The 13,611-nt window shown below is 53.7% G+C and overlaps 1 protein-coding gene across 2 annotated transcripts; it reads left to right on the plus strand.

Moving 5' to 3' along the window:
* The first annotated feature begins 456 nt into the window (after positions 1-456).
* LOC132246434 (maestro heat-like repeat family member 5) lies at positions 457-12,032 on the plus strand. Of its 2 annotated transcripts, XM_059719536.1 has the most exons (13): positions 457-582; positions 1,206-2,157; positions 2,694-3,193; positions 3,593-3,702; positions 4,044-4,166; positions 4,544-4,626; positions 5,003-5,108; positions 5,210-5,305; positions 5,823-5,930; positions 6,367-6,502; positions 6,841-6,941; positions 7,675-7,827; positions 8,061-12,032. In XM_059719536.1, the coding sequence occupies exons 3-13, from the start codon at positions 2,695-2,697 to the stop codon at positions 8,202-8,204; spliced, it is 1,659 nt and encodes a 552-aa protein (XP_059575519.1). In that variant the 5' UTR covers positions 457-582; positions 1,206-2,157; position 2,694; the 3' UTR covers positions 8,205-12,032. The 2 variants fall into 2 exon arrangements, with proteins under 2 accessions (XP_059575519.1, XP_059575518.1); XM_059719535.1 differs by having other exon boundaries at positions 457-2,157.
* The last annotated feature ends 1,579 nt before the right edge of the window (positions 12,033-13,611 follow it).

A 13,611-nucleotide genomic window follows, 5' to 3' on the forward strand; every position in this document is an offset into this window, starting at 1 on the left:
AGGGGGGGGGAAATGTCAGAAACGGTTAGGGAAGGGGAGGGAATGCATTTTAGAAGAAAAAAAGAAAATCTGGGGGGTTTGCTACATATTAAAATAAACAGACACGTAAAAATTTTGTTCAAGGAATTGTGATTGTCTCTCTTCGTGTTAGATCAGGACAGGATTTTTCCAGCTCCTTCCACGTGTCCGAGGGAGAAAAGAAACATTTCTCCTTTCCCTCCAACTTCACGGGAAAAGTTGTGGAGTATTTCATATCATATTTGACACCTGATATATGAAGCACTTCCCTTAATTCTTTCCGGCTCAGCTCTCTATCCCTTAGAAGTAATTCACTTGGGGGTCAACTGATGTGCTCGCAGGACCGCGGGCCACCGGGGAGCGTGCAGCGTGGGCGAAGGAGGAAATGGGCGTGGACCTGGGGGCGGGGGAGCCTGGGGGGAGGGGGAGGGGCCTGGCGGAACTCATCCCCGGGCGTTGCCGCGGCAGCGTTCGTATCATCGCGCCGGCGCCGGGGAACGGCAGTCAGTTGCAGTCGGCGGCCGGAGCGGTGCTGACGGCTGTTCTCCATCTGGAGAGGAGCGGGTAAGTGAGGGATGGGGAAAGCTGCCCCCTCTTCTGCCACAACATGAGGTGAGCAAGGCTTGCAGACAGGACTCAGCAACCCCTTCCTCAGGCAGCATCAGCCCTGTTCAGACCATCCCATACACACCATTAGCCGAGCCCTGTACCAGCCTGCTCTCAACCCTGCCACAACACACACCTAACACCCGAACCTTGACAGAGGTGAAAGAGGGGAAGCACGGCAGTCAGTGTCCTGCCTCTACGAAATGTTGTCAACGTACGCTCAAGAGGTCTGACGTAGAGGGCCATGCCCCCCGTGGTTAAATAGGGCAGCCAAACATGAGCGCCACGTTAGGATCACACCTCAGATTACCAGGTTGTGGCTCCAAAGGATGCAGTTTCGTCTAGGAAATGTTTGTCTTCCTTCCTCCTCCTGCCTGTCACATCCTCAAACTCACCCATGAAACTATTAGCTAACAGCGTAGACAGCTCCTAACATTGCAACCCACAGAGGTGTCGCTCAATCCCCACCCTTCTTCACTGATCGCACTGAAGGATTCACTTCCTTCGTTGCCCCACAGTCAACAGATGCAACTATTTCAGACAAATCCATGAGAATGAAAGACACTTTTTGTTGTTGTTAGTGATTTTCTTGGTGACCGTCACCGAGTCCCAGGAGAGCCTGTTCCAGAGGAGGATTTCTTTCCTGTCACCTTTCCCCTGCACAAGCAGCTGAGGATCAGGTAATGAGACAATGCACCCTGAGGCGCAGGTGGTTGTGAAGCTGGCATTGAAGCAATGGTCTTTTCTGACTTCAGTTTGGGGATTACTAATGTTTTCTCCCAAGCGCATGAGCAGTGCAGAGGAGCCCAAGTCACTCTGGAGGCCAAGCCCTGAATAGCACATGATAGGAATTGCTTGTGCTAATTTAACCTTGTCTGTGTATTTTATTTTTGATTCAGACCATCTCTGCCTGCCCTGGTGACTCCAGGCTGCCAAATCCTTCCTGCTCCAGGTCCCCCTATGCAGCCAGGACGGATGGCATCTGGCACCCCACCAGCATAGAGGCAACAACAGTTGTTGGTTAAGGAGATATCATGCTAGATGTACTTAGGGTGCAGAACATGGGTACAGGCCTAGTCGGGAAAAAAGGAACTGGGTAAGAAAAGGTAGAGGGAGCGCGCCTTTTGAGAAGACAGGCCAAGAGCAGACATGAGGGGCAATGGACCTGTACAACTTTATCCAGTTTTGCCACCGAGGGCTGTAAGGGGAAATCAGGGAGGGGCAGTTATGCCTGGGAGAGAGCAAGGGAAGGGGGAAGGGGGAGGGATGCAGGAGAAAGGGAAGTGTTTAATGTGTTTGTAGGGGAAGGGGCAGTGCACGACAGCATATTCCAACAAGTCTCCTAATACATGGCAGAGTCCCCTTCCAGGTACAAGACACATCCACCTAGCTGCATCTACTGAGGCACCCAGCAGCTGCAGAGACTCCTGGGAGGCAGGACCCGTTGAGGCCAAGGACCACAGAAGAAGGCGAGGAACCCAGCCAGAGGGACTGCGAGACTCTACCTAGCAGGCCGCCAGCCCTCCAGGGCAAGTGAGTGGTCCGCAGCCTGTCCCAGCCGCCTTCCCATTTCTGGCCAGGGAGGAGCAGCTGTGGGCGGGAAACCATATGCCCAGAAGTGATGACATCTCCTCTGGGGCTCTCCAGCACCATCATCAGTGTGTTTGCAAACATCCCCAAGGAGTGGAGGTCCCAACACCTCCCTTGCCAGGGGCCATTCCCCCGGCCACGTGTCCCGGGGGGCCCAAATCTGTGGAGTTTCTGAGTGCTCACAGCTCCCAGAAAAGGTGCCCTACTTCCCAGGATGTATCCTGAGTCCCAACGTTCAGTCCCCCTGACTTGAATGAGGAGAGCAGGCAAGGGCAGGAGGAGGGAGTTGTTAGTCCAAACTAACTGAAGGTCTCTGGTCCTGAGCCAACAGCTTGCAAACCTCTGACAGCCAAAAGCTGGCACCCAGTATTTAGGGGAAAGCATGGGATGTGGGGGAGTCACCCAGCTCGGGGAAGGGGCAGACAGACAAGTAGGGAGAGACAGCTTTGAACCCACACTCCTAACTGTTTCTGTGTCAGGATGGAGAGGCTGAGGCAGATCCTCAGAAAGAGGATGGCAAGAATGGCCCCGGGACAGGAGAAGGACAGGAAGAAGCCTGAGGAGGAGGAGCAGGGCGGCCACCACCAGGCAGAGGCTGCATCAAGGAAGGGCAGGTGGTGGCACTGTCTCGTGGGCTGGAGAAGAAGGGCACCTCCAGCAGCCACGGAAGAGCAGGGAGAGGAGCCAGTCAGGCCCCGATGGAGGTGGCCCAGGATACAGCTGGGTAGGAAGGGCCCAGCACTGCCAGAGACCCAGGCACAGCCCCCGCGCAGCTCCAGCCCCAAACACAGCAGCCAGGACCCCAGCGCTGAAGCCCAGCCGAAGGCCACTCCTCACGTGGCTTGGGAGGAGAAGCCAGGCTCCCCAGGGCAGGAGCTGCACAGGCCCTGGTTCAAGCTGGGCTCCAGCTCCTCCAGGGAGGACAGCGACAGCTCCCAGGAGGCTGTGGGCCTCCAGCAACATGCTGCCACTGCCAGAGGTGAGGTGACACCCAGACGTCCTGTGCGAACAGGGCAGTGACCCCTGAGTGCGGTGAGTCGCTCTGTGATGGGGCCGGGGGATCCCAGGCAGAGCAACAGCCTGAGTGACAGGAGGCCTCGCACCCCCAGTGTGGGCCACAGACATGGTCCTGGGTGGGGAGCGGGAAGAGGGAGCCTTGTACGTGAGGGTCCCCAAATCTCCCAGAGGGGCAGGCACCTCCCTGGGGTGCTGGGACAGGCGGGGCCTGAGGTAGTGCATGGAGAGGGGCCATATAGCACTTGGGCAGCCACGGGGCCATTTCCTGGGCTGCAGGAACGTGGACACACCTCTCCTCTGCATTGCCCCTCTGTTTCCCCTCAGCAGCAGCAGGCATCACAGTCTCTCCCTCTCCCTGCAGATACAGTCCTGCCCTTCTACAAGGCAGAGGAAGAGCAGAGGGAGGACTTCACCTACCTGGAGGAAGCCGCCCTCTCAGTCATCCTACGGCACCTCCAGAGCACGGACCAGGTAGGAACATCCCAGAGCTGGACCAGCACCAGCACCAGCCCGTCCACTCTCCCACCATGTGGCCCTCTGGGGAGGAGGAACCGAGTGAGCCACAGCCTTTGATGGGCACGTGCAGCCCACGTGGGCTGGGACCCTCGTCGGGGGTGCTTTTGTCCCAAACAACCTGGGGACCCCTCCCCACAGAGACCCCATCCCTGTGCCAGACCCCATTTGCCCAGGAGGAGATGTGGATTGAGAACGGGGGATACCACCAGATCTGAGCCCCACGCTCCCCTTGGGAGGGCAGGCAGGTTCCTGGCTATGAGCCGGCCTTTTCCCATTGTAACTTATGGTGTATGCAGACTGTGAATGAGGGGCTCACTTTCCTCCGTGCCGTCCCCACGCTGTGCCTGGCTACAATGAAGAGGGGCGAGGACACCCTAGAGCCGCCCTGCTGCAAAGCGGCACTTGTGGAGAGGATTGTGGTGAGTTCAAAAGAGCACTGGCTGCTTCGGGTCAGAAGTTAAGCAGCCAGGAGAGGATGTGTGAATGGGGACTGGAGTGAAGAGGAGAGGGCAGGTGTTGCTAGGTGTGTGGATAGGGGGTAGAGAAGCGGGACATTGTGGGGTGAATGAGTACAGGGTGGAAGGGGAATGAGAGGGCTGGAGGACAGATGTGGGAGCGGGTGGGGAAACCGGGTGACCAACAGGGTGTTCATGAGCATGTCGGAGGGAAGAGGAGAGCCGTGTTCAGTGAGGGCGGAGGAGAGAACTGGTAGGGGGGGCCCAGGTTGGCGGTGGCATCCAGGTGCCCCAGGAGCACTGTGAGGTCTCCTTCTTACGTTCCCCCATGCGTCTCTCAGGTGCTGATTGACAAGCTGTCCGACTGTGAAGAAGAGCCCAGCACCATCCTTCCTTACAGCATGGCTGTTGTTTGCATCCTCAGGTACTTGTTCACTTGCCCAGCTGCACTAACTGCAGCACTGCTCAGCTCCAGAGATTTCCCCTGGTTTGCCGACGAGGTGGGAATATGTCCTTTCCCCAGGTTAGGTACTGAGTTTCCCTGTAATGATGACACAAGGGCCTTCAGCAAAGGGCCGACAGTGTGGATACTGTTGGAGGGTCAAGGATCAGTGGGACGGGCAACAGAGGGGTCAGTGGGCCAACCCTGACCCTTGGGTGCTGGCACACTTCAGCCTTCCTTGAGGTTTCAATTCATATTGTCGCCTCTGGGTGCCTATTTCCCTGTCGAGACCTGCCCACATCAGAGCCAATGCCAGCCCCACAGAGCTCCATGCAGACAGGCTCCTCTTTCCTGACAGCAAACTGAAGCCAGCCCTGGAGCCAGCCCTGGAATCGCGCCTCCTCTACACCGCCCTCCACAAGACCTTCCTGATGGCCACAGGGCACAACAGCCAGCACATCCAGGTACCTCTTTCTCTCACCGCACAGTCCCACCAGCCATCCCCTGGCAGACATGGCACAGGACTTTCCAGCACTGACCCTCTTGGCTCTCTGTCTTCTTCCAGGGCATGCAGCGGATCAGCGTGGAGTACCTGGAGGCCACGCTGAGGTGTCTGCTGGCAACTGCCCCCAACCTGGCCAGGCTGCAGTTCATCGGGCAGGTGAGCACCATGGGGAGAGGCTGGGTTTAGGATGGGGGCAGCTTCAATGACCTGTGCACTGCAGGAGCCGGTCCTCAGAGAAGAATCCCTGGCTCCTTCCTTGAGACAAGAGTCTGGTGCAAGTTCACCATGCCGATCCCTCAGGGATTACCCACAGAGTGGAGGATGCCCCTTTGGATTTGGGCTTTGGAGCCTGGCACGGATACAGGATTTTGTCTCCTTCCTGTCATGCTGTCTATGTTCAGGGAGGAGAGGAGCAGCCCTGAGACAGAGTCTGGTCCCAGCTTTAAGAGACAAAAACCATCCCTGAGATGCAGAGGGAGGGGTCGGGGCTGGGAAAGGGCGTTTGGGGGCAGGGCCGTGCTGGATGCAACAATCCCTTCTTACAGAGTTTGGCCCCCTGAGGCTGATGTTTTACCCTGGGCTTAAAGGGTCAGCACTCAGGAGGGGGTGGGGGTGGGGATCATTGGTACAACAGGAGCACGTGTCCACTGCCATGAACTTCTTCCACCCACAGCACTTGACCTTGTGGCTCCAGTTGGAAGATAAGAGGGACAGAGCCACAGCCATCAAGATCACCACCAGCCTGCTCTGCTTTGCAGTCTCCCTCCTCCCACGGTTTGAGGTAAATGAGCCTTGTGTCAGGTCCTGACTTTAGGCAGAGGCAGGGCTGGTGAAAAAGCCTGTGGGATAGCAGTGGCAGCGGTAAGTGCGGGATAGGAGAGAGGATCCCTGCATGGCAGAGTGAGGGCTGGGAACTGGCTGTGCTTGATTCAAGGGCTTGTGCTCCTGGCTAAGAGCCCCTGTCTCAGGAGAGGGCAGCAGCTGCCATAGAGTGCTCCAGGCAGATTCATGCCTGTCTCAGGAGCCCTGCTGCTCCTCCTGGAGCAACAAATGCAGGGAGTCCTCAGGGGGGCCCGGTCCTAGACCCTTGGCTCCCTGCTGTATGGCAGGCAGAGATATTTATTTCTCAGGCTTCAGGAGATGCACACGGCCCAGAGAGCCTGAGGTGATTGCCGGTCAGACATAGATGGACTCTCCTGTCCTCTGCCTTTCCTTAGGACTCGCCCAAGGTGCCCCTGGTGGGTGACCTGGTGGCCCTGCTGGGTCTGTGCATCAGCGACCCAGGGGAGGAGATCAGCCGCCAGGCCAAGGAGGGCCTCTCCCACCTCTACAAGATCTTGATGCATCAGAAGGGTATGGAAACCTTGAGTCCAGCTGTGGGAATCACCTAAGAAAATCAGCCTGTCCAGGGTCTGCAAGCTGGGAAGTTGACATAGGGGGAGAGTTCACGGAGACATGAGGGCAAAGTGGCCTCAGGGAGGGCAGGAGCAGTAGCCTTGAACTCAGGGGAGGGACTGTAGGGTGTTACGTAACCCTTGGGCTACAGCCTGGCTTCAGTGAGATCGGGAGGTTCCCCTCTTAGACATCATCTGTACCATGGCACCAATCCCAGGGTCTGCAGTTCAGAGCGCTCACATGTTTTCAGTTCTGAAGCCAGAACAGCAGCTCTGACCAGCCTCTCTCTGTCCTAGGGCAAGACATCCAAGAGGCACAGGAGCTGTGGCCCATCAGCCAGCACCAGCACCACCTACACCGAATCCTCCTCTACATCGATCTGGCCACAATGGGAGAGGTAAGGATGCTCTGCCCATTCTGTACACCAGCTCAGGAGATGGGGCTGTGTTTCCCTGGAATACCTGCCTCCTGCCTTCAGGAGGAAGGCTCTACCTTCAGCCCACAGCACCCTCTGTCAGGCTTAGAGCGAGGAGCAAGGGTGCATGGTTGTATGTCCGAGTCCTAGCCGCGTCCATGGTTTGTATGTCTTGCATGGTGTCACGCTGACGTGGCCCAAGGACAATCCCCTGGGAGGGAAGTTACTGCAGGACCCCACTGTCCCTCCCTGACTGACACTGGAGGTCCTGAGCTGGGCAGCTCTGACCTGGGGCTGGCAAGCAGCCAGCACACACCCACCATTGCTCCAACAGATCCTTGCAGGAAGTCCCATTCTGTGCAGAAGCGCAGACAAGCTGTGCTCTTCTCTCCACAGTTAAAAAGCAGAACCACCCTCCCCTTGGGTTTCAGTAGGCAGCACTGTGAGCTTCCATCCCAGGCTACTTGACAGCCCCATGTGAAAGGCAGGGAGAAGGCCAGGGCAGGAGAGGGGAACAAGACCTGAGTCCTCCTCTCCTTATCTGGACTTTGCATCCTCTGAGAGATTTGAAAGGCTGTCGAGTAGAGTGACCTGCCATGGCTCCAGCCAGGCTCTCATCCTCCCCACAGCCCATCAAAAGGGCAACGCATTCCAGTTCCTTGACGGGGAGCCTGGCTCTGGGATGCAACAATGCCTTGTGTCCTGTGGGTTTCAGGCCTTCAGGAAGATCCTCTCCGAAGACCAGAGGAGAGCGTTTGCACAGAGGGCACTGCTGGGGATCCACCATGTCATGCTGCACGTGAGCCAGGCCGGGGTGGTTCTGCTCTATGCCATCCTGGGGCAATCTGGTCACCTGACGGGGGCAGAGGTGAGCAGCATGGTTGGATTCAGGAAATGAGTGGCAGGACACACTCTCTCACTTCTAGCCAAGGAGAGGGTGATTTCTGGGTAGGGAAGCTAAAGACGGTGTGTGTTTGGTGGGGGACAACGCGTCTGGTAGACATGTCTTTGGGCTGGTTTGGGATTGTGCTGGCTCCAATGTCATTACCTGACTGTCCCTGGTGGCCCTGGAGTCCCTGACTGGTTTCTGTACCCTTGCAGGAGAAGGAAATTCCCGTCAGGGTACTGAGGAAGCTCCTAATCCTGAAATGCTTCCATCAGCTGCCCAAAGAGCTGCAGAGGCACAGTCATCTGGAGAGTGCCTCAAGGATCCCCATCTCTCCGCAGCAGCGCCATCCATCCTGATGCAAGCAAAGGCTGGGTGTGAGGCCACGGATGCCAATTGCGAGGCATGGGACACGGTGTAGGGGAGGTCGGAGCCGTGTATATAAGCCCTAGGTATCAGCGTGTGGCAGGGCACTGCTAGTGCCTGCCACTTTAAGGGCTGGGTCAGGCATCCAGCAAGTGCCTGATGGCAGCAGTCATTTTGACAACTTTGTATATAAAGGCTGCAGTCTGCTGCTGCCAGCCGAGGCAGAAACATTGCCTCGCTGAGCTGCAGCAGGAACAACCAGGCGGTAAGGGAAAGAGCTTATGGGGATGGCTAGGAGGCTCTTGGTCCTGGGCACGACCGAAAACTGCACCCTGCCGGGAATGGGTGGCCTGGTGGGGCTCCTAGTGGCGTGGGAGCCCCCAGGAAATGCCAGGCCAGTTACCACCCCGGTGAAAGGCGGGTCGGGGCGCCTTTATAACCCCAGCTCCCACAACCAGGTGGGTAACCCCATAGTAGGCCTGAGACAGCGGACCCCTGTGAGAGAGCGGACTAGATGCTCACAATCCTGACTTGAGGCACCCTCAACTGGTCAGTGCTGGGGCCAGGACCAGAAGGGTCAAAAGGGCCAGGGGCCCACTGTGAGGGACGCCCAGAGCCAAGGGCCTGGGGTTTCTAACTGGCCTTGGAGGGGAGGCCAGGGCCTGTGTGGCCAAAGGTCCCGGGGTGTGGGGCACACCTGAGAGGGGGAAGAGTGCAGGGAGGTAGACAGCCCAGAATGAGGGCGGAGTAGGCCGCCTGATCGGAAGGAGCCAGTTGGGGTCCAGACTGGAGGATTATGGGGCCCAGGATGGGGCCAAAGATGCTAAGAACTGGGATGCCAGCTGTGAGACATGAGCTGCAGCATAGGGGAGGATTTGGAGCTGCAGATAACATCCCCAGGCATTCGGGCAAGAAATGGACAGCCTACCGCTTAATTAAGACCATCCTTTTGTATTGCCACGGTGTGGCAGGAAAGAGAGGCGGGCGCTTAGCCCAGAAATAGGTGGTCAGGAAGGGCCTCCTGTTACACAGTGCAAGTAAATGGGCAGCTTCCTGCCACGTTCTCATCTTTCACCTGTATCATCAAGGTTGTGGCAGGTGAGGGAGGCGGGCAGTTAGCCCTGAGACAAGTGGGTGGGTCAACGATTTGACCGGCCCCAGGATGCCCACTTGTTACCAGTGGACAGGAGGATTAAGGTTCAACCAGACTGACCAGCAGCACTGGTGTTGCGGGGGACTCCTGCTTGGGACACCCCTCTGAATTTGGTTGGTGTTTGTGAGAGACGCACTGAAATTAGATTAAGGGTTCAAAAACATAAAAGGGACTGCTTTAGGACTAAGAGGAACATGAGAATAAAGAGGATAAAGAATGATAATGACAAGGCAGGTAAACAATGGGAAGCACACACAATAATACCGATGCAGTACTTTACTAAATATCACAATCAGCTGGAAGGCCCAAATGAAATAACAGGAAAATGGAAAATGGCATCAAGGAAGCAGACAGTTAAGAACAGGGCAGAAAATTATGGCATCCAGAGGATGAAACCAGTCTGTCAATCCAAGGTGGTTCAAATAGTTTGGAAGGTCACCTGGGACTGGGTTGTTCAGCACTATTGCCTCTCACCCTCCATGTGGAGCAGAGATTACACTCACCAGTCTCTTTGAATCAGATGCAGCCAGGCACAGCTCTCCCACAACTCCAATCATAGCACCTTTGCCAGTGTAGTGAGAGAACAGCTGCTGATGAGTCAGGCAGTTGTGTGAACTATCCGAGGCCAAAGTACCCTTTATAGAACCTACCTGTACGGCATGTATCAAGAATGGAATCACCTTACTACGTCTTAGAGCTCATCATGTTGTGAGAAACTGGTTATCAACTTTCAATATTGAGATTGGGCGGTAGGCTCCACATGTTAAACCTTTCTTTCACTTCTTGAGTAGACAAATAGATAAAGCTGTTCTTGCTTCTCTAGACAGAATTCCATTTTCAACTATTTCACTGTACATAGTTTATAATAATTGTTGCCAGACTTTTCCGGAAAGGTTTCTAAAATTCAGATGGAAAACTGCCAGAGCTTTCCCCTCTCAAAGAAATGCAGCACCTCCGTAACTTTCTGTAACGTGATCTCCTTCTCTAGTTCAATTGCTTGACATATTCAAATCTAATTCATATAGCTTCTAATCTAATACTGTATTATCATTGGAGGTAATTATTGCAGAGATCTGCTATTTGATGCCTCTGCCTAAAGTCTTCTAGCCAATAACTTACCTGCCTTGTCACGCCACTCATAGTCATGTTAACTCTCTTGACCTGACATGCAATCCCATGTCAAAATGTTTATGTATCATCACAAGAGACTTATTCTGTCTGTCTGGAGCACTCTGATTAGTTGTCTTGGCAGCCGATCGCAATGCTGAAACTGAAACAACCAAAAGTGCAGACAGAATAAGACCATTTCAGACAGATATGTAGACAACTTAGAGGTAGAACGAAGCACTGGGGCGCTCTGCTGTGGAGTGGGTAGGGTCCGACGAGGGCACGGGGGTGAGGGGGCAGGGTTGAGAGGTGGGGAAATAAAGCAGTGAGGGGCCCGTTCCCCTTTTTTCCCCTCCAGAACCTGCCTGCCTCTCCTGCAGCCAGAGGGAGAGCTGCCAGTGGGATCTGACCTGCTGGGGGCCTCTAGTGCTTCCCTGCATGGTGATGGTGCCCCACAGGACTGCCGGGCCGGGTGTCAGCGGGTGGGTGCTGCCCATGCAGTGCCGCCACCACAGCGGGAAGCACTGGAGTTCCCTGCAGCTCAGGGGCTGCATGAACCACTGGCAGCTCACTCCTCAGCCACGCGAGATGCAGGCAGGTACCGGGAGGAAAAAAAATGAAGATCAGGCCCCTCACTGTTTTTGTGGGGTTTTTTACTTGGCAGAGCCTGCCTGCATGAGTTGCCACTGGGTCTTACAGCCCCTGAGCTGTAGGAGGGCCTTGTACTTCCCGCAGCGGTGGCAGACCCCCACTGGGCCGGCTGGGCAGGGTGCTAGCTGCTCGGGTGCAGCCCCAGCTCTCAGGCAGTATCTGCCAGAACCAACGGTGCATGCGGCGCTGGAAGCCTGGGTGTTTTCAGGGAAACTCAGGCTTGGTGGGCTTCCAGCACCCCGTGCACCGTCCCTGCCACCTTCCCACCACCTGGAACCACCCGGGAATGGGCTGGCTGCCCCGGGATGGTAGTGGGATGGCAGCTGGGTGTGATGGCAGCCAGAGAAGGTGTCAGGGATGGGGTACGGGGCAGTGAATACCCACCAAGCCCAAGCTTCCTCCAGCACCCTCAGGCTGCCAGCACCCCCAGGCTGCCAGCACCCCATGTACCATCCCCATCGCCTCCTCCAGATAGGGCCCTTGTACATGTGAGGAATAGCGCTGTAATATGTTATGAAGAAAACTAATACACATGGGATGTGTTTTACTTTGCTATGTAAAAACTCATTTAAATCTTAACATGCCACCGAACCTGTACATCATTACACATTTAAATGGTTAAAAATGGGCAACGAAGCCACTTAAATGGGCTATTTCCTCACATATACAAGAGCTGTTAGTCACGTATACAAGGGCCCTCTTATTCTATGACTGTAACCAAGTCACAAGGTCAAACTTTTGACAAAATATGTGCTTGTATTCCTAAGCCTGTGTTTACACATGGACAGCTTTACGTAGCCATTTGAAGGGTGAGAATTTTTGATTCTGTTAAAGTATTCGGTCAATCACTATCCTAAAATCCTGTATTTAAAGTAATAATTTTGCAATAAAAATGTAATGACAAATGTTTTGTTGGTTTCATCTAGTTTTGAATTATTATTATTTTAATTTACATCCTTGGGGATCTTACTGCAATATTTAAACAGAAGTAAAACTCTAGATTTCTTTCATGTCATCACAGAAATACACCAAAGAAACCACACCAAAGCAAGTAACACATGCGCTGCGGGGTCCAGGTGCTTCCCTCAGCAGCAGCAATTCCCCTGCAGCCACCCGGCTGAGAGCTAGGCGCACTGGTGCAGCCCCAGCTCACAAGCAGCACCCACTGGATCCAAGGGTGCACGGGGCGCCGGAAGCCTGGCCATGCTCAGGGAAGCTCAGCTTTGGTGGTATTCCAGTGCCCCATGCACCGTCCCCGCCAGTAATAGATTGCAGTAGACTATCGATTCTTGGCAGTCAGTCACAATGGTTAATGACAGGCAGAATAAGCAGGGCATTATAATAGAAAATTTTAAAATGATGGAATAAGAAGATTTCAGGAAAGAAAATTTAAGAAGTCTGGAAGACTTCGAAGTCCATCTAGTGAACATGAATATGACAGAATGCGAAACAGGCAAGCAAGAGAAAAAGGAATTGGCTGAAGAAAGAAAACAACCTTTCGAAGCTGACTGAAGAAATCATTTAGCAGTACTTGGTCAAAGGATTACTAAAAATCCTGTATTTAAAGAAATACTTTTGCAATAAAAATTTAAGTGTGAATGTTTTGCGGTTTTCAGCTAGTTGGAGTTCTATTGTGCTTTTCTGAGGGATCTAAATATATTTTCATTTTGTGGAACTAGTTTATGTGCTCTTTCATGATGTGAAATATCTTGCTCTGCTGCAAATAACATTTGAGACCTGTCTTTTGCCCTTTCATTAGCACACTTTATCTATTTCCCCCTAAAAAGTAGCTTTTCAAGGTTCCCTAACCAGTCACAGCAGATGACATGTAATGCCTGTTGTCTTCAGTAAACTATGCGATCGATTTCTCCATTGCTCACAGAATTTAGTGTCTTTAAGCAATGAAGTATGAAGCTTCCAGCTTCCCTTGTTCTTAATACAATGATTTAAATCCATTGCTATTATAATGGGAGCTGGGTCAGAAATTAAGATGTGTTGTATTTCTGCACCTAAACAAGCAGGAACCAGAGACCGGGTATGAGAAAATAATCAATCCTGAAGTACGACAAGTGAACTGGTGAGAAACAGGTCTAGCCTCTCACCTCTGGGTTGGTGAAGCCTCCAGATATCTACCAATCCTAGGTCTTTTTAATAAATAAGAGGGCTTGTTTTCAGTTTTCTGATAGACTCTGTTAACAGTAACTGAGTTTTCAAGCACCGTATCCAATACGCAGTTCCAATCACCACCCAAAAGATTGGACTTTGTTGCTGACATATTGGTACTGTATGACAAAAAGATAGCATCTCCACTACTCTTACCTCCCCTCAGAGTCGCCCCATCTGTTAATGAATGTGAAAGCAATTAGTTTGTGAACGAATATAGCTGTACCTCTGCTTCAAGAATTGTGTGAAGAGTGGGATACAGCTTTTCAAAGCATTTCTAGTAAGAAAAGCAATCCGACTGTCCAGAGATGGTAATGGTCTGAGCA

Source organism: Alligator mississippiensis, chromosome 16, assembly GCF_030867095.1.
Source record: "Alligator mississippiensis isolate rAllMis1 chromosome 16, rAllMis1, whole genome shotgun sequence".
NCBI classification, from domain to species: Eukaryota; Metazoa; Chordata; order Crocodylia; family Alligatoridae; genus Alligator; species Alligator mississippiensis.